The sequence below is a fragment of the Sprattus sprattus genome (assembly GCF_963457725.1).
Source record: "Sprattus sprattus genome assembly, chromosome: 6".
Taxonomy (NCBI): domain Eukaryota; kingdom Metazoa; phylum Chordata; class Actinopteri; order Clupeiformes; family Clupeidae; genus Sprattus; species Sprattus sprattus.
This window is the reverse complement of record NC_137925.1, coordinates 24,416,901-24,436,986: the sequence shown is the minus strand read 5'-3', so window position 1 is coordinate 24,436,986 and position 20,086 is coordinate 24,416,901. Positions and strand designations below refer to the sequence as shown.

The following is a 20,086-nucleotide window of genomic DNA, read 5'->3' as shown; positions in this document are numbered from 1 at the left end:
AGGGAGGAAAGGTTTTAGAAGAAAAAAAAGGATTGTATCTTAGCAACCTGCACACTGTATTTACTTTTGTGCTTTTCAAAATGTAGCACTTGACGTTCCACATTGCTGGATGGTTCTCCTTGATGACAGAAAGCCTTTTAATGTAGAAGATAAATGTACGGTATACAGATGACACAATTATGATATGACGGTGGAGAATCATTTTTCAGTTGAACTTTTATTAAAACAAAACCCTCACTGAAGTAAAGCTAAAAACAATGTCACCATACATAAAACAATAATTGCATAGAACTTATAGCAAATAATACACTCACTTAGGTCTGCAGACATGGGCACTTCAAAAAGAAGATGTGAATCTACATCCTAAAAATCGACATACTTTGAAATGATAGTTAAGGCTATCGGAAGCAAAGACAGCATGCAGAAATGAGTATAGGACCTAACCAACTCAACAGAGCTCATTATGAGTATTTGGACATGTGATTGAACACAGAGCGTTATTGCTCAGAGTACGCAGTGCTCAGGTTATGAAGACTGCTGATCTACGATGTAGAAGGCCAAAGCCGCCACATGCTTAGCAGTACCAGTAGTCTTGTATTGCTTTTGATAAGACTGAACTGTTCATGGAGCAGATTTTAGGAGCCTCCACACTAAGTGCTTTTCCTCTTCTCAAGCTTGGTCATACACATTCCACCAGAGCAATCAGCCATTTGATTGCTTTGATATTTAACAGTGGATCAGTACCGGCCACTGCCTTTACATGAAGTCTATATATACACACAGGGGATACTTTCATTGGTTTGTCATTGCTGCAGTGGCATCTCACCAACTTACACCACATAGAGAGACCCTTCATCCATGTTTGTCAAGCACAGCTGGATGGGGAGTACACTACTGTTCAAAACTTAGGAATCACATATTTTGCCTGTACACACTAAGAAAGTTACAGAAATTTGTGGTTCATATATGTACAGAAAGTCATGCAAGTTGTAAAATTCAAACAGGTTTTCAATATAAAAGTTAAGCTTGCTACTCTGTCTGAAAGGCCACATGATACATATAAGAAGAGGACTGTCTAGTAAGCAATGCACAAATTACCAGGTGGATGGCATCTTCAGATGAGTGATTGACTGAATGATAACACACTTTAACATAACAATACCACATTAGGACTATTTTCTAACTTTTGCCGTCTTAATTATAGCATTGAAGTACACAGTGAAGTGACCATCTTTATAAACAAACGATGAGACGGGTGGTTCCAAAAGATGAACAGTAGTGTACGCAAACATTTCCTTATTTAGGGTAAAAGCCACCTGCTCTTGAGAACATGGACGTTTCTCCATTTCACAGCGATATCGGGAGAAGCAGTGCAACCACGACAGGAATCTCAAAAACAGGAAGGGAAAGAAACGAAGAAAGAAAGGAATCCTTGTTAAGGTGTAAACTGGTGCAGTTTTCCAGTACCATACACACCATTTCCAACAAACAGAATTCATTTAATGAAAAATAAATATGCCTTTTAAAAATCTTACTAGAGGCTAGAAATGCTTGTTTGTATACTCATTTTCAGTAAGAAAGTATTTAGCTACTGCCATAATATCTATCTTTTCCATGTATATATGATATACATACATATATTTATATATATATATAATTTATTTTATTAGATCTATAAGCCTGAACAGTATAAGATTCCTATATCAATATTTTTATGAGCTTAATATTATCCCTGATGGTTTTGGACTACATGCTCACTCATGTGAGATTATCTATTCACTGATGTATACCATAGAAATACTGTACATCCATAATTGCCCTCATCCATGACACCCCATTTAGGACCCTCTGCTAATATCTCAGGGGAAACTACATTTCCCATGTAGCTAGTTTTTTTGTTTCTGCTGATAGGTTTAACCTATCCACACTCACTCAAAACACTTTGATTCTCTCTCAATTTCAAGACGGCCACAGTCATCTTATGTCAATAATGTGCAATAACAAACAAACAAATATAAAAAAAGAAAAAAAAAAGAAAAAAAGCCAACCCCCCCCAATAGTTCATCTTTCCCATCTGGGGTTCTTTCACATGAGACCAACACACACACACCAACAAATCAACGACACACAACACACACACACACACACACACACACACCCTATAATGTTGTACAAACCAAAGGTAACAGGCAGAAGTGGACAGCAAGAACACTGTATGGCTGAAGTATCTTTGTCCATCTCCTGGCTAAAAAATCCCCATGCATGAAGATCTAGGATGGCTTTTTGTTTTCCTGTAGTATAAGCTCTATATGAAGCCCTCCACTGCAGGCGATTCACAGTGCACACAACTTGCATGTCATGCTTGCAAATTAGCTGGTTTGTTATTTCAGTGTTGCCATGTCCAGCAAAGTACCGCAAAGGGAGGGTTCAAGCGAGGGGCATGAAGAAATGAGATAGTCCAGTGCAGAACACAAAGAATCCACTGAGGAACCCCGACTGGAGTCCTACTAGAACCTTCCTGTGAGAACCGCTCCACTCCAGACCTGTTTTGCTTTTCTCTTAGGCCACCATGTGTCTCTCCATCTTGGGACCTTTCCCAGTTCTTCTGGGACTTGCATTGTTTTCAATCCAAGTCTTCCCAACTGTTCTCAACAGGACTTGAGTACAGATTGCCAGGCGAACGAAAGAGGGTTAGGAAAGATTCTGGCTTAAAGAGCCGTTGATAAATACGCTTAACCGATGTCCTGTTAGAAATGTGCGTTCTTTTCCTCAGACCCAAACCATTCATTCCTCTGGCAGTGTGTCACTGGTCCGAGGAGAGTCATAGAAGAAATGCTCAGACACACCCAAACTCGTACACAGACACACTCTCTCTCAGTGTCTCTCCGGAACACACACACGCACTGTCACAATCTCTCACACACACTCTCACACTCTCACACACACACACACACACCCACACACACACACACACACACACACACACACACACACACACACACACACACACAAGCTGGCTGAATTTGTTAAAATGCTGATGGCGCGTGTCACATCCTTTAGTGGCTGCAGTCATCCCAGGTGCAGTCGTTCTTCTGCTTGGCCAGCTTGCGGACCGTCCGCTCCAACTCCCTCCGCAACTTCTGCTCCTCCTCCAGGTGGTGCTTCATCAACTTACTCTCCTGCGGCAGGACCACCAGAAGAGTTTTACTATTTCACAGTGGTTTCACACAGCAGTGAATTTAATGTGAGCTGTTGGTGAATTTAATGTGAGCTGTTGGTGAATTTAATGTGAGCGGTTGGTGAATTTAATGTGAGCGGTTGGTGAATTTAATGTGAGCTGTTGGTGAATTTAATGTGAGCGGTTGGTGAATTTTTATGTCTGTTGTTTTTACAGGGCTAAATGAAAAAAAGGAGGACACAGCTCATTACCTTTTTCAGTTCATGGACCTCATCCTTCAGTGCATACACAGCATCGACAAGGCTTCTGTGAAGGACAGGACGAGGGGGTTTAGTGTCAAACAGAACACACCGTCTCTACAAGCCCTCTGAATCTCACATTCAGAACTTTCTGGGTTTTTGCGTCTAAATGAGGATGACAATGAATGACACCAAAGATCAGGGCAATTCTAGGGCCAGAGATGATAGCCATTTGATCCTTACTTCTCCTCAATCACCGTCTGTCCATTGCTCTTCATCTCCTCCACGATTATCTTCTCCTCCTCTGGCAAAAGGACCTGTGGGATACTCTCTTTCCGTACAGCTACACACACAGAGACACACACAGAGACACACACATTACTTGAGTGTGTATTTGTACTTAGACAGGTCATTAGATGTAATACGATGTCATTAGGTGTAAAAACAGATAGGGTCTGTCACATGTTTGTGTACCTGTGATGACCTGGTGGACACTGGCCCCTGTGCAGTACGCCTCAATCACCTTCAGGATCTGAGCATCCTCCTCTAAAGCTGCTGTACCTACACACACACACACACACACACACACACACACACACACACACACACAAAATCAGAGACACTCACAGATGTAACACCTGCCTGAGCTCCAGCAACAGCAAAGCCTCCTGTGACTGACTCATAGCAGGACTCTGAAGACTCCATGACACATTGGGGGCGTTTCAAGAAGCAAGGGTTTCAGGTGAGCGGTGCTTACTTTTCCGTGAGAACTCATCGTCGGACGGCTTTCTCTCTTTTTTTCTCGGGAGGAATTTCTTGACGGCCCGAGGGCTTTTACTGGAGTCCTGTGGAGGTGGGTGGGGTATCAGCGTCACAAGGAGCAGAAGCTGCATCACACCAAAGCTAAGCTAACACAGCTAACCCCGTTTTTACTATGAGACAGTGCTGCATCAAACCAAAGCTTAGCTATGCTAATACAGCTTTTACTATGAGACTGTGCTACATCAAACCAGAGCTAACACAGCATTTACTATGAGACTGTGCTGCATCAAACCAAAGCTAAGCTAACACAGCGCTAACACAGCTTTTACTTTGAGACTGTGCTGGAACAGAACGTCAACCCTTCCTGTGGCCAACACAGGACAGCCGTGTAGTAATAAACAGTCTACTCTACAGCCAGTCAACCAAAGTCAATAATATATTTATAAACTTGCTTTGATTAATATGGCTAATGTTGCCATATGGAACAGGCATAATGCAAATAGATTGCGGCTAAATTATGCTTTCGATTGCAATATTACAACGCAGTAAGAAAAGCAGAATGTTTAAATTATCCATCTAATCAGCTGTCAACTTTCTTTGAAGAGTCCTATTTGAACTGCATTAAATACAATAGGTAAAGATTTATTTATAGAAGAAATAGTATACAAATACATTCCATATGTTTTCTGAAACCACAATGTTACCACCATTTAAAAAAGGTTCAAATTAAAGGTTTGATGGAATGTAATTGCTATATGAATGATTTCTTTCTATGACCTGCTAAGCCTATTATGTGACATGCTAAGCCTAAGCCTACTTGCATACTAACTGTTTTATGGAATTGTGGATGCAGTGTTTTTGCCTGACAGTGATGAATGACAAGCTGTTCCAATATGTCAATGCCCTTGGCATTACCATGACAACCAAAAGCTGTTCAATGTTATGGTGCATCAACTGAACCAATGATCCACCATACCATGGAGAAAAGAACAGGAGGGCCTCACAAAGGGTTAGTGTAGCCACAGCGATGGGCCCTGCAGAAGCACACACATACAGGAGTTTCCCCTTTCACACACACACACCTACACAAAGACACCTTTACACACACACACACACACACACACACACACACACACACACACACACACACACACACACACACACACACACACTCACACCAAGACAGACAAACACACGGACACCTACACACACACACTCACACACCTACACCTACACACTCACACACCTACACACACACACACACACAGACACACTGACACCTAAACAGACACGCACACAGACACAGAGACTCAGGGTCACAAACTGTCTGTGATGCAGTCAAACTGGCCCTTCTGACTCACCTTATCCTCAGTGGCCATGTTATAGAAGTTTGCAGGTAGACAAACACACACACACACACACACACACACACACACACACACACACACCCCGACACCAAGACAGACAAACACACGGACACCTACTCACACTCACACACACACCTACACAAACACACACACACACACACACACACTCACACACACACGTACGCACACGCACACCGAGATAAAACAGCACCTACAGTTTCACTGGAACTTTGCCCTTTAGGCTTGTCCTTTACTTTTGAGAGGAAAGTAGAAACCCACACAAACACACACACACACACACACACACACACACACACACAGATGCAAACCACACCAAACCAAAATGGCTTCCCTTCAGAAAGGGCGGCAACCCAAACATGAAAATCAATCTCCACTACCGCTGCACAGGGGCTCAGGATGGGTGGAGGGGGTTGGAAAGAGACCTTCTGTTTAACTGCACTGAAGTGGGGAGGGGGGAGGGGGGGGGGGGGGTGGCGGGGGGGCAGGCTGCGATTGACATCTGTGGTGTTCTGTTTCGAGCTGTGACAAGCAGGAGGGGGGGGGTGGGGGGGGGGGGGTAGGGGGGGAGCGAAGGAGCCGAGCAAACAGGAAACAAGCGCCTCAAACCTGAGGGGGGAGGGGGGGTTTGGAGGGGTAAGCAGGCATGCAACAACAGCGAGCACAAAACCACACAGACACACACCGACTCCCACATAGGACAACAATACACTCGAAGATCTACCCTTACCTTCAGGATATAAGACATCCTCTATAGAGGCCGGAGAGGAGAGAAAGGCAGAGAGAGAGAGAGAGAAAGAGAGAGAGAGAGAGAGAGGGAAAACATGGGTGTATGAGAAAAATGGGATAAGAGAGACATGGTGGTGTGAACAGTGCATTCCGAGGTGAACCTAAAACCCTCAACATCATGGCTGATTTTCGGGTGTTAAAGCTAGACAAAGAAGAAAGAGAGTGAGTGCGAAAGAGAGAGAGAGAGAGAGAGAGAGAGAGAGAGAGAGAGAGAGAGAACAAGAGAGAGAGTAAGTGAGAGAGAGAGAGAACAAGAGAGAGAGTGAGAGTGAACAAGAGAGAAGGAGAGATAAACAAAGACAGACAGGAGAGACCCATGCAATTTCCTCCAGGTAGCTATGACCTCGAACTCACTCTATCCAGATGCACATTTTACACTGCTTAAAACTGCCAGTGTGTATGAAAGAGGTCATGTAGGGCTCGGAGGTCTTCTGAAGATGCTATTGGAGGTTGTAAGGTCATACAGACGTAGTGTTTATGTCAGTGCGGTGCAACTCTTGTAGGGTGGTCTGACCCATATCTGAGCCCCATTCATACATCTCTCTTGAACCAGTAAAGGACAAAGTACCATTTTGCCACTGGCGCCCAACTTGAAACTCCTGTATTTGCTTCACTGAAAGCACCTGAGCAATTGAGTCAGAGTGACAGTGTCTGACAGAAGGGTATGCTCCTATGAGGATAGGAAGGGATCTATACACATCACCCTGCACACCATAGCTGACCACAGTAGCCGGAGGTGAAATATACACCCACTACCCAACACCCATCACATTCAAAGACTGATACATTAAACACATTTTTATGTCTTATGTCTTATTATTTCCACAAAACCCTTACTTGTCTTTTAAAAGACACAAGAATGAAAAGCTTAATGTAAGTGGGACATGTATGACAATGCACGAAAACAATGTTCTTAAAGCAACAGTAAGGAGTTTTTTGTCTGATTAGCAAGCTAACTGAAAAAAGTCTGTTGGCTTTTAGCTAAAGACCAACAATAGCCCAGATGGCAATGATAAAAGCTAGCTAGCTTGGTAACTGATGAACTTTGTCGATATTTGGCAACCTTGTTTAGTAAAAGTTGTTCTTACATATTTGGGTGGTTCTGGACCACAACCTACAGAGTGAATTGCCCAGGCAGCTAGTGTGAAGAACAGGTGTGTTGGCAATGGCCTTATTAAAAGTACTTTGAAGGTGTGATGGAAACTAGTTACCTACAAAATAAACATACCTTCAAAAAACTGCATAACGAGCCTTAAAATTCTTCAGTTTCATACAAACTGAAAAAACTCAAACCTGAAACCGCTTCACAGGGAAAGTGTTGCGTTTTTATATCTTGCAACACACACAGAATTGAAACCACTCACAAGTACACACACTTAGCACGCTACCCCCTGCTCACAAACAGCTACTTATAAGCATGCAAAGGACAGGGGCCTGATCTGATGCTAAATGACACTAGCTCCCTGGCTCAACCCACAGCAGATGGCTTCCTGATCTGGGGCAACAGACCAGCAGTTCAACCACAGAAGAGCCACAGTAATAACAAATGCATGTCAAGGGTCAACAATAAAAAACACACTCGGTGGAAAATGCGGTACGGTAAATGCCCGATCAGACAGTCTGTAGCTCAACCTTAGTGCCTTGCTCGCTCGCTCTACTTTTCCCGCTCACAGCTCTGACTCAAAGCTGGTGGTCCTAAACCCACTCCCACACTCAACAGATGACTGACCACGGCATTTCCCCACCTGACAACTTCCTGTGTTTCTGTCTGTGCCCATATGTGTGTATGTGTGTGTGTGTGTGTGTGTGTGTGTGTGTGTGTGTGTGTGTGTGTAAATGAAGCACATCATACCTCTTTGTAGCCCAGGGCAGCAGAGGGTTTGAGCGGGGGCGCGGGCCTCAGGCAGCTGAGGGACCAGGGCTTGGGGACTTTAGGGGGCTCGAGGAGCCCTCGGCTGGCTACGGGGGCGCTGAAGCTCTGCAGGTGGCTCTGGTGCGTTGGGGTGCCAACCATACTCAATGGCTTACCCTCCACAGGCTAGAGGCAGAAACAGAGGCACGGAGCCAGGGTTGAGTCGGGGGATTACTCAAAGGTTAATTCCTGCGAATGTTTAACGAAACCGCCATAGCGCTTATGTAGCAGGTAACGGTTTGACAGTGCCGCCGTGCTCCATATTGGCTCTGATGTGGTGCTTTTCAATGACTCAGTGTTTCCTACTGAGGTCTGCTACCTTGAGAATAGTGCCCACCGGGCTTCCTCCTTTGGTGAAGACGTGCAGGTGTTCCAGCCAGTCCTGCAGCTCCTGCGGGCTACTGCAGAACACGGTAGTGCTGTCCGTTACTCCCCCTATAGGACAAGCAGCACCACGGTCAATAATATAGGAGTTCCATCACTTGTTGATCTAACTCCTGGACTACACAACCCACAAACCCCAGCGACAACGACTATAGGTAAGCTTACTGGGACTAAGAAAGCCGGGTATACAACAGAAATACTGTAATGTAGGTGTATAGAGGTAAAATTGAACTTCAAGACATCAAAAGGAGATGGTTTCAAGCCTAAATCAGTTTTGGATTTGTTATGCCCCCTATAGGATATAATCAGGCATCGGTGACTGGAATGACATGAGCCTCATTTTCCGCCTATTGCCTGTGTATCCTGCTACCGCTGAAAGGAGCACAAAAAGATTCCCATTGCCAAGTGCTTCTCTGTTCAATCACTGAATACTAAAGGCTACTCAAGACTGTTATGCAAAACCACCGGCTCAGAGGTCACATTTACGGCAATTATGGAGCATTCAGAGTCTGTGGTTGATAAATGAAGCAACTGGTGAAGTGATGAAATCATCCCTGGTGAGGGTTTGAAAATGACAGACCTGTGATCTCAAAGGCGAAGAGGCCGTTCTCAGCATCCTCTGCCTGCTTGGTTACCGTCGTGCCTGACAACGGCAGTTTTGCCTGTGGTTAAATTGGAGGCCAAAGTCAAAAAGTCAAAGTAGCTTTATTGTCAATAACTTAATATGTCAAGACATACAAAGGAATCGATAGGACGTTTCCCACTCTTCCATGGTGAAACATATAAAGGTGCACAGGCACAACAGATAAGACAAGACATTTCCTAAAACTAAGTAAACATAACAAACTGCCATAAGAAAATGTCATGTATATCCATGACCAAGGTTATGATGTGCAGTTTATATATGAACAAGTGGTATGACTACAACGTTCTTCTGTAGACAGCTCTGCATAAGATGAGCACAAATTGCTCAAGTAAAAAAAAAAATTAAATCACAACAACATTCTAAAAATCCATGTTTCGGTGACACGTTTCCTGTGAAATATCTGGTAAGGTGTAAAAGCAATTTCATGAAATATCTCCTGCTGTAAGGTTCATTTTCACCACCGCACTATGTGACAACAACACTGACGGCTTCCAATACCAAGAGGCCCTGACATGTGGAAACCATGGTAACTGTGAGAAGAACCTCATTTTGGCCAGATTGGAGCTCCCAGCATGCCTTGCACTCTAATCTGGGCTGGAGCACAGCCAATCAGCCAGCAGATTTCTCAGGGCTGCCATTCTGTCTACTCTTCGTTCCCATCCTTCTTCAAATCTCAGTTCAAACCATGAATTGGTTAACAAAGCCTCTTTATCAACCGACTCATTGACTTATTGACTGACTCATCTTTTATCTAATTCAATTCAATTCAATTCAATTTTATTTGTATAGCGCCATAACAATACAATTGCCTCTCGGCGCTTAACAGAGCCCAGAGCCTGAACCCCCTTAGTGCATGCACAACGGCAACAGGGGCAAGAAAAAACTCCCTGTTAGGCAGGAAGAAACCTTGAGCAGAACCACGGCACATAAGGGGGGACCCATCTGCTTGAGGTCGGCCGGGTGGAGACAGGAAGGTGGGACGGGGGGAAGGGGGGGAGGGGAAGGGTAGTGTGGCAGAAGGGGAAAGGAAGCAACAGGGGCAATACACAGCCAGCATTTGGTCACTGGACATAATGCTTTCACTCCTAACGTTGTGCTAATTTTTAGCATTGCATGAACTATCACTCCTGTAGCATCGGTGCAAAATGTCCACGTTTAATATGAATTCCTTCATCGCCGGTGAAAGTACACACAGTCAGACCCTGGTATGAATATTGGGGTGCAATTCTGTGTACACAAGTTGTTATTATGACTGAGTTGTCGCAGGTGTATATGGTAGGTACTGCTCACATGAACATGAAGGAAGCTTTTCGTCGTACTGATGACGAACAAGGTGGGTGGCAGATGGAGCCAGGGTGTGTGTGTGTGTGTGTGTGCGCGTGTGTGTGTGTGTGTGGAAGCTCACCTGGTAGATGAAGCCGCTCATGCGGGGGCTGGCAGACAGTATGACCAACACGTTTGGGAAGAGCATGAAGTAGCGGTCCTCTCTGTCCTGCATGACCCAAGGCACAGAAGCCGTCACACTTGAGAAACAGCACGCACAACTCATCTCAAAACAGCACCGATACACTGATCATGAGAAAAATCAAGACATGTGTGGGAACACAGAGAGAGGTGTTAATACACCCACACACACACACACACACGTTTACCACACACAGACACACACACACTCACATACAACAAAGGTCAATGCACTCTTGTATGATGGCTGTGTAAAAGGCAGGACCACTTTACTTGATGAAATATCCTACCTTTACTTTTGTGTTTGTTTTTTTAAAAGGAACCCCAGTGATAACTATTGGGTTGGGCAAAGAGAGAAAAAGAGAGGGAACACATTTGAATGGAGACTGTGGGTAAACGATGGGTTGACTCAAAAACGATGGGTTGACAGATGTAATTCTACAATATTGATTGGTTAAGATGAGTTACCAGACAGGAACTGGCTAATACCAAGACCTCTATTTTGAGCAAAAACCCAACGATTACCTGTGTTTGCGAAGTGTAACATACATCCTTTATCAGTTATTTACGTTTACGAGATTTACTACTACAGATTACACCTATCACAAGTGTAATTCAGTCGCTATTAATGTTGAACAGCAGCGTTAAACGTGACACCACATTAAAAGTTAGGCAAATGACGTTGTAGCTGGTATTAGCCAATCAAATACATGGGGGTTTTCCGTTCCTGCCTGCTAACTAATCTTAACCAATCAATATTTTAGAATTACATCTGTCAACCCATCGTTTTTGAGTCAACCCATCGTTTACCAACAGAGACTTCACAGACTAATTCCAGTCAAATGCAGTCAAATGTACTGCATGTGATACCCCTAGCTCAGGCCACAACTATAAGTGGGTGGGGTTTCCAATCTATATTTGGATGTCAGTAGGCTTCAGCCTGGTACCTGATGTACCTGACAGTCACTTTTCCCATTATCTGCTGGGGGCCTTGATCATCCTCTTTCTTTCAGTATGACAACAAAATAATAGGACGTATCGTTGTATCAAACTCCATGCAGTAATGTAATAGCAATATAAATCAATTAAGCGGATTGACTACAATCCTGTCAAGTAAGTCAGTGCACACATACAGTAGCTGTTTGTTTCCATGTTAGAACCTGAAACTGAAGTCTCACTTTCAGTGCCAGATGCCCACAACTGCTGAGTGTGTGAAAGTTAAAAGACACCAGAATGAGCACGATGAAACAACCACATGTTTGTGAAACCTTTTGTGGTCAGGTAACAATGTTGCCTCCTGTCCCTCTCTCCCAGAGATCTGAGGTGGGCGTGTGTGAGGTGTGTGGGTGGGTTGTTTGCATAATCCGTTCGTACCTCGCTGGTTCCGCTCTGCACCTGCACCTGGGACATGTAGGACACCTGGCCCAGGGTCTTCATGCCGTCGCCGTCCCAGCCCCGCACCGGTTCCGACAGGATCTGCAGCTCCAGGTTCTTGCGCTTACGCAGGTCCTGACACTGCGTCTGTGGGCCACAGTGCAGACGTTAGAACGAGTGAGGTGTGATTTTTTACACAATCAGAAATGCAAACGCGTGAATTCCAGGGACAATTTGCAGAGAATTGCAGTACTACAACCCCAATTAAATCTTTGAATGTGTAAAATGAGTTGCCCGTGCTCAACTATTTACTTGGCTGGATTTGGAAGTTATACAAAGCATACTCCATAAACCTTTAAGGTTTACAACACACGCCTAGAGATCACAACAAATAACATTATGGTCAAATGTCTAGTGTCATTCAACTGTCATTTTTTTAATGTTTTCATTCAGTGGAATTTCACTGCCATTTAATTTAGAGCTTCGTTGACCACATCCTAATTTAAGGCTAGGATGACCCATAAGTGTCAAAAGAAGAGGGTTCCCCTTCTTGACAGGAAAGTGTTACAACAATGCAACCGTGTTTCTGTTAAGTGGCAGAGAAAATAAACTTAGGTAAGCAAAGCCACCTGGAAAAAGAACCCTCCCAAACAAACTTTCAATCAAGTGATTCACTCCACCTTCTGCCTGACATACAATTCCAACTGATGTTCAAGGAAATGTGCTCTTCTGACAAAACGAAAGACAGTCCACACACGCACTCTTTTCCATCTCAGATGGCACCGAAACAATCTAAGCATCGGATGATTAAGGTTTTGGAATGTCTCATTTTTTTTCCATGACATCAAAGTATCTCCCAGGCAATTCATACTATCAGTTTAACCTCTGTACTCACTATAGATGAGAAGCAGTAACAGTCATACAATTGCGGAAATCTTTGTTTAAAAAATATATACAGTTACTGGTCAGATATAAGAAATGCAAAAGGTGCAGGAGTGGTACATTTTAAAGGGCCTCAACTATGGTTGTCCTTAAAGTCACAAAGCGCGTTGCACCTTTAGTTGATCATTCAGAAGGACAGAACACAGAGAACCCAGAGAATAATTAAACACTGCTGTCTGAAGAGGAGCCATGGAACACAGATCTGTAGGAGATTAGTAAAGGTGTCTGAACAGTGAACTATACGCACCACAAGGTTCTTGAAGGCAGCATTTGCTTTCAGGATGTCGTTGTAATCAGGATGGGCTTCCTGAAGAACAAAAGACCATCACCAATTCAGAGAAATCACAACAGGGTGCCATTTTTAAACAATAACAACTTGATTTTATGACGCTGATAGATATGGGTATAGATATCTCAGATTTTATAGTATAGTGTACTCCACCACCTGGCCAGTCATACCTCCACATGTCTCTCCAGCTCCTGCAGCAGGGTGGGGTACTTGTCCAGCCTCATGAAGGGCTTACTGAGGCTGGTGGTCAGGGTCAGGATCCCTGGGCTGCTGGCCCCCTGGCTCTCCATGAACTTGTCCAGCTCCTCACTGTCAACAAGGTGACCAGCAGATAAAGGCAAACTCACATAATGCAACACAGTGTGGCCACATTCAATCATACCCTTGAATTCTACGTTCGTGTGATAGGCTGCAGAGAATGTCCTTTTGGAGAAAAAAATTGTGAATCAAGCTGCATCAGCAAGGTCTCAAAAGCCAACAAAAATACGCATTGATGTTCATAACTGGCCAGCGGATTGTAAATTCATGTTCGTTAGTCTGTAAATAGATGTAACAGCATGATATTTATTTATTTAACTCCATAAATGTGAGATTCACTGCCATATGATTTTAAAGGGGATTTTATGGGTCAAAGGGTATGCAAGGGGAAGGACCAGGAGGAAGCATTCATTTGACCTTCTACTACCTTACTGTATAGAATTGTATATGTATTGATTGGAAGGTGTTGTGTATGAGCATTCACATTTAACAAATTAAAAAAAATCAAACTGAACATTACTCATTATGCTGCATAGCTGGGAAAAGAACAGCTCATGGGAACTGTGTCATTACTGTGCCAGCTCTTTAAGAACTAGTAGTTACACTGCCAGAAAGATAAAAACTCCCCTCGGATAGACACATCTCAGTAAAGGTCAAATCATTTCCTAGAGGGTGTTACAGCTCCACTATGTATCAAAAAATATTATTACTTCATACTTCACACTGATCATTTCATACCACACTTCTTACTTAATTTAAGTAATTTAAGTTAAGGGTAGGGATTACCCTGTGTACTTTTTCTAAAGCCAAGAGCACACTTGGGTGGTGGCATCAACTATGACTATTAGCTGAAAAAAAAATGTAAGGGGAAAAAGATGATTGCTTCATAACTATTAAGGAATATTCAGCTCTGAATCATTTGGGTTAAATCACCACCATATTTCAGCAGCTGTTATAAAAGTAAACATGAAAGTCATCTGAAATCATTAGCCAACAAATGATTTGACAGACACATCTTGCATCGTCACGTACTGAAGTGAGCTAATGAAACTGGCAAGCAGTGGAGATATATTATTTGTGTGTGTGTGTGTGTGTGTGTGTGTGTGTGTGTGTGTGTGTGTGTGTGTGTATGTGTGTGTGTGTGTATGTATGTATGTGTGTGTGTGTGTATGTATGTATGTGTGTGTGTGTGTATGTATGTATGTATGTGTGTGTGTGTATGTGTGTGTATGTGTGTGTGTGCAGTGGAGATATATTATTTGTGCTTTAGTGTTAGACTTCTGCACAGAAGGTTGACGAGTGGGAGTTGCAAATGAGCAAGCATAAAAATCACAAGTGCATCTTCCTTGCCTTGATCAGCCTTAACCACAGCTATAGATATCCTGTTAACTCAGTAGCTGCATCCTGTGTTTGTGTGTGTGTGTGTGCGTGAATGCGTGTTTGTGTGTGTGTGAATGCGTGTTTGTGTGTGTGTGTGTGTGTGCGCATGTGTGTGTGTGTGTGTTTGTGCATGTGTGTGTGTATGTGTGCATGGGTGTGTGTATGTGTGTATGCGTATGTGTGTGTGTGTGTGTGTGTGTGTGTGTGTGTGTGTGTTTGTGCATGTGTGTGTGTATGTGTGCATGGGTGTGTGTATGTGTGTGCGTGTGTATGCGTATGTGTCTGTGTGTGTGTGTGTGTATGTGTGCATGGGTGTGTGTATGTGTGTGTGTGTGTATGCGTATGTGTCTGTGTGTGTGTGTGTGTCTGTTTGTGTGTGTGTGTGTGTGTGTGTATGCATGTTTTTATGCGTGTGTGGGTGCTTATCTGCGCGTCTTTTCACTCCTTTCCCTTTCGGTGGGCTGTGCATATTTACATGCAGACGGGTGGGTAAGGAGGAAGAAGAGCCAGCTCCATTATGATGGAACAATGGGCCCCATAGAGGACACGTGGCCCCGGCTCACATGGCAACCGCTGCAGAGGAGAGGGCATGCTTGTGACGAGTGCCAGTGAGATTTACAGTGAAGTAAGTATGTGGGGAGAGAGTGACCCACTTCAGCACTTCATTGGAAAGACACAGAGGGTGGTGTTGGCTTCACACTGGTGCCCATCTATCACTCAGAGGAGAAGGGAGTGTAGGCGGCGGGGAGTTTCTCCACACCTGGGTTTCGACGGTGACTGAGGTGACTGAGGTGACAGAGAAATGTTGGGCAAGAGCTCCCGTGGTGTAGTCTAGAGCAGGGCTGCACACTTCCACTGGTGCTGCAAAGTGAGAAATCCTGACATCTAGTGGACAAAGTGGATTTTATTCAACTCTCAAATATGGCACTACATTATGCAAAGAAAAGTTCTTTAATGGGTATTTTGTTTGTCTATTTTATGTTGGAACTGGAAGACTGGTTCTGCATCATAAGAGCCAATCAGATGTCTCGCACCACCTAAATGTTCTGCTTGTCTCCACCGTTACTATCGTCATAGCCACGCAGTGAAATTTGACACATGTGCATTAAGCAATCAAGCTGAAAAATTAAATCTTTCAAAGCATTATTTTAGTGACTATTTTAATGTTGTTTTTGCCGTTTATGTCAGATTTAAACGGTAATTCCAGCTATGTGCTTTTGAGGTCTGTTTGAGCATTCTGTGTGGACCTTCAAGTCACACAAAACAGCTGCCTGGGGTCGCAGCCGAAATGAATGCAAAGTGGCGGCACAATAAGGACCTTGTCATTGGGTACCACTACTGGGATCGTCCCTGTGCTTGTGTGACGGACCTGGCTGAGTGAGTGCTGGCTTGAGTGAGCACTGAACTGCGATCAGTGAGCACGCACACGGCGGAGGGGTGGCTGGAGCAGTACTGACCTGTGATCAGTGAGCACGCACGCGGCGGAGGGGTGGCTGGAGCAGTACTGACCTGTGATCAGTGAGCACGCACACGGCGGAGGGGTGGCTGGAGCAGTACGACAGGTACAGCATGCGGATCTGGCACAGCAGGTTGAGATAGCAGGCGCCCAACCGCTGCTGGCCCTCTGGAACCCTGGGAAGGGAGAAGGTCAAAACCAAAGGTGGAGAGAGAGAGAGAAAGAGAGAGAGAGAGAGAGAGAGATCGAGAGAAAGAGAGAGATGAGAGGGAGAGAGAGAGAGGCAGAGAGAGGGAGAGAGAGAGGGAAAGAGAGGGAGAGAGAGAGAGGGAAAGAGAGGGAGAGAGAGAGGGAAAGAGAGGGTGGAGAGGAAGTCACTTTTTTTACCATTCACCAACCTCTACCAGGGGAGAGGATAGATACAGAGATTTTCACCAGGTCAACAGGTAACATGATATTACCTCACACAAATATGTATCTTTGCAAAAAAGCAGGATCTGCAAGTTAAAGGAGCAATGACCGCTGGGTTTTATTTTGTACTGGTGTACAAAACAAATTCACCAGAACGAGAGAAGAGGCAACTTGCTGCAAACACTTTCCCCCCGCTCTTCTTTAACAGCAGTTATGATATGATTCACTCAGAGGACGTTCTGCCTAATAGTTCTTTTCAAACTGGTCGATCAATTTTAGGATCAGGCCAGCTTTGAATACTCAAAGTGGAGTTTCTAAATGTGATTTTTTGTTTCTTTAGAATAGTTCTAGATAATGAAATGTGGCAAGGGGAGAGGATAGATACAGAGATTTTCACCTGGCCAACAGGTAACATGATATTACCTCACACAAATCTGTGTGTTTGAACAACATGTGCATCCTGTATATTCGCTCGTTAGGTATCTTACACCATCGTATCCTATAACGTGCCGACACATACAAGAGGTTCCCCATCTGCACCTTATGGAAGGCAACTGCTAACTTGCTAATATGGAAAGCAACTGCTAACATGCTAATTCATGGCAAAACATCTGGTGACATAATGCTGTAAATGCTGCCCTCACAGTCTCTCAGGGTTTCAGACCTGCAGCACCTAGTGAGATGAGTTTTTCTCTTTCACATGGCCATATACCCACAAAATGAATTTGAAAAGACAATATTTAAAAACCTGCCTTACATCGCTTTTAGTTTAATCTGACACCTGACCCTCCTTTTGTACCCTGCTGAGACCGCTGGGACTGATTTGGTTTTCTAAACCAAAAATAAATAAATGGTTCAGATATTTGTCTTATTTCATCATAGTGTTGGTGTCTTTGTCAGTGTAAGATGTGAGAGTAAACCATACTTGGCGCACTCTTCCAGAGCCACACAGAGTCCTTGCTGAAAGGTGAGGATGTCCTCCAGGTTGCCGATAAGGGTAGCGCTATCTGCACTGGACAGCCTGGGAAAGGACATCAGAGAGAAGCAAACACTTAAACAGAGGGCCAACACTGAGTTCTGCTGTGTTCCAGTGACACAACTCATAGCACTGTGTTCCAGTGACACAACTCTGAGTGTGTGTAGCAGTGACACAACTCTGAGCGCTGTGTTCTGGTGACACAACTCTTAGCACTGTGTTCCAGTGACACAACTGTGAGTGTGTGTAGCAGTGACACAACTCTGAGCGCTGTGTTCTGGTGACACAACTCTTAGCACTGTGTTCCAGTGACACAACTCTGAGCGCTCCCTCACTTGTCGCTGGCCTGCAGGCTCCTCAGGTAGCAGCTCAGCACCGTCTGCAGCTCCTTCACAAACTCCCGCTCATGCTCCAGGATATCCTGCACCACCTGCAATGGAGAAGGAGGATTTTTCAACTCACACGATAGTGTGGACATCCACTCAGTCTTTTCAATCAGCTCAAACTGATGATTGCGTTTCATGGCCCTGGTGGGGGTTGAAACTCACCACGCTGTAGTAGTTCTTGGTGAGCTGAGGCACGTCAAAGCCCTTGACAGTCTTGGGGGAAACTGGTTTCTCTGGAAAGAGCCAAATACAGAGGAGTAAATGAGCAGTTGGGGCACTCAAAGAAACTATTGTGCTCTGCCAGTCCAGTGCTTCAGCCTAATGCACTGCCCAGAGTGTGGGCGGGGCCATCCAATCAAAGTAACCTCTGTTGTCACAGAAACCTCTCCAAACACAATCCTCATTCAGAGAGCTGAGTTTTTTTGTTTTTTTTTGCAAATCCTTCCTGAGTTATACCGTATACACCTAGAATGTACTTAAACTGCCATTAATTGGAGTTGGAGAAGTACATAATTACAGTATATTACATCACCAAGCGGAACCTTCAGTTGGCAACATTCTGATCACATATCTGTGTGTAATCCTAAAAGAGTTAAGTGATGCTCTTCTCCACAGTATCCTAGGGGTTGTTAGCCCCTTGCTCTACCAGTTAAGCTACTGTGCACAGTCAAAACAAGTGTAAGGATGAAAAGGAAAATACACAATGTCTACTGACCAAATTTAGAGTCGTGAACATTAGGTGTAGTCTAGACATCTCAACTCACCACAGGGTTTGATCTCGCGCACGTAGTTGCTGGGAAACCAGCCAGTCCTGCCGCTGAGGCTGCCCTCCCACCAGCCGCCGTCCTCCTGACGCAAGACGTGGATGAGCTCGCCCTTGTTGAAGGACAGCTCGTCCTCGTTGTTCTGCTTGAAGTTGAAGCGTGCCTTCACCATCACATTTCCGCCGCCACCACTGCCCCCGTTCTCCGCCATCTCCTGCCCAATCACAGAGAGACGACCCCCACTGGTTAATCACCTTGCCCTTTCTAAATTCATAACCACTACGCTTAAAAGGAAATGGGTGCCATCTTGCATCTTTTGGGGACAATTTTTCTTATCCAGCTCAGGAAGAAGGATTGAGACATTGGCATGTTTTAAACTTCCTCTGACAAGAGATCAAGCCTTTTTCAGTTCTTTATAATACCTTTAACTAATTCAACAAGTAGTGCTCAGGTAGTTATGAGGAGACATGAGCTCTAGAGCTCTTCAGAAGGGTGATTCTCACCACTGCTGGCTTTGAATGTCTGCGCAGGGACTTGTTGGACTTGGAGGTGGACAGCGTGTGTGTGGACTGGTACGGGCCGGCTGCTGATACACTAGGCTGTGGACATGACCTCTCTGTGCCTCGATCTGTGGGAAGGAAATAGAAAAAAAAAAAAGAGAACAAAACCTTATCAATTCAGCAGACTGACATTTTCTATTCCCATCAAACCTCGGAGCTCACTCAGGTCGGAGGAGCTGAGTGCAGCCAGAGGAAGGTAACTCAGGGACAGCTGCGTGCTGACGACTGCGAGAGCTGGTTTCCAGTTCAGTGGGATTTTTGACATTACTGCACGGGCCGGTACTTGCCAGATGCCCTCCTGGGGAAAGGCAGCTCCAGATGTCACCAGCTCCTTATTTAACCTCAGCTCCTGCAGCGGACGTAACCACAGTGCTTAAGGTTGATGGCTGACAATGGCAGCATATTGCTTGCGTGAGAGCGCTTGGTTAAGGAGACAGAGGACAGCCTCTCATCCACATCACGCTTTTGTGCATGTAAACTGAGCTATGAGCAAGACTATACTACAATACTGTTCGATAGTCAATGGGAACT

The 20,086-nt window shown here is 44.5% G+C and overlaps 1 protein-coding gene across 2 annotated transcripts; it reads right to left on the bottom strand.

Moving 5' to 3' along the window:
- Positions 1-291: 291 nt before the first annotated feature.
- arhgef6 (Rac/Cdc42 guanine nucleotide exchange factor (GEF) 6) lies at positions 292-19,615 on the bottom strand. Of its 2 annotated transcripts, XM_080841333.1 has the most exons (19): positions 19,499-19,615; positions 18,996-19,209; positions 18,394-18,464; positions 18,181-18,275; positions 17,795-17,890; positions 16,512-16,634; positions 13,535-13,673; positions 13,323-13,382; positions 12,134-12,280; positions 10,701-10,787; positions 9,230-9,311; positions 8,585-8,700; positions 8,206-8,391; positions 6,295-6,315; positions 4,175-4,262; positions 3,892-3,978; positions 3,661-3,760; positions 3,430-3,484; positions 292-3,179 (listed from the first exon to the last, which is right to left on the bottom strand). In XM_080841333.1, exons 2-19 carry the CDS (start codon positions 19,204-19,206, stop codon positions 3,057-3,059), a joined length of 1,887 nt encoding a protein of 628 aa, XP_080697459.1. In that variant the 5' UTR covers positions 19,207-19,209; positions 19,499-19,615; the 3' UTR covers positions 292-3,056. The 2 variants fall into 2 exon arrangements, with proteins under 2 accessions (XP_080697459.1, XP_080697460.1); XM_080841334.1 differs by lacking the exon at positions 6,295-6,315.
- Between the last annotated feature and the right edge of the window lie 471 nt (positions 19,616-20,086).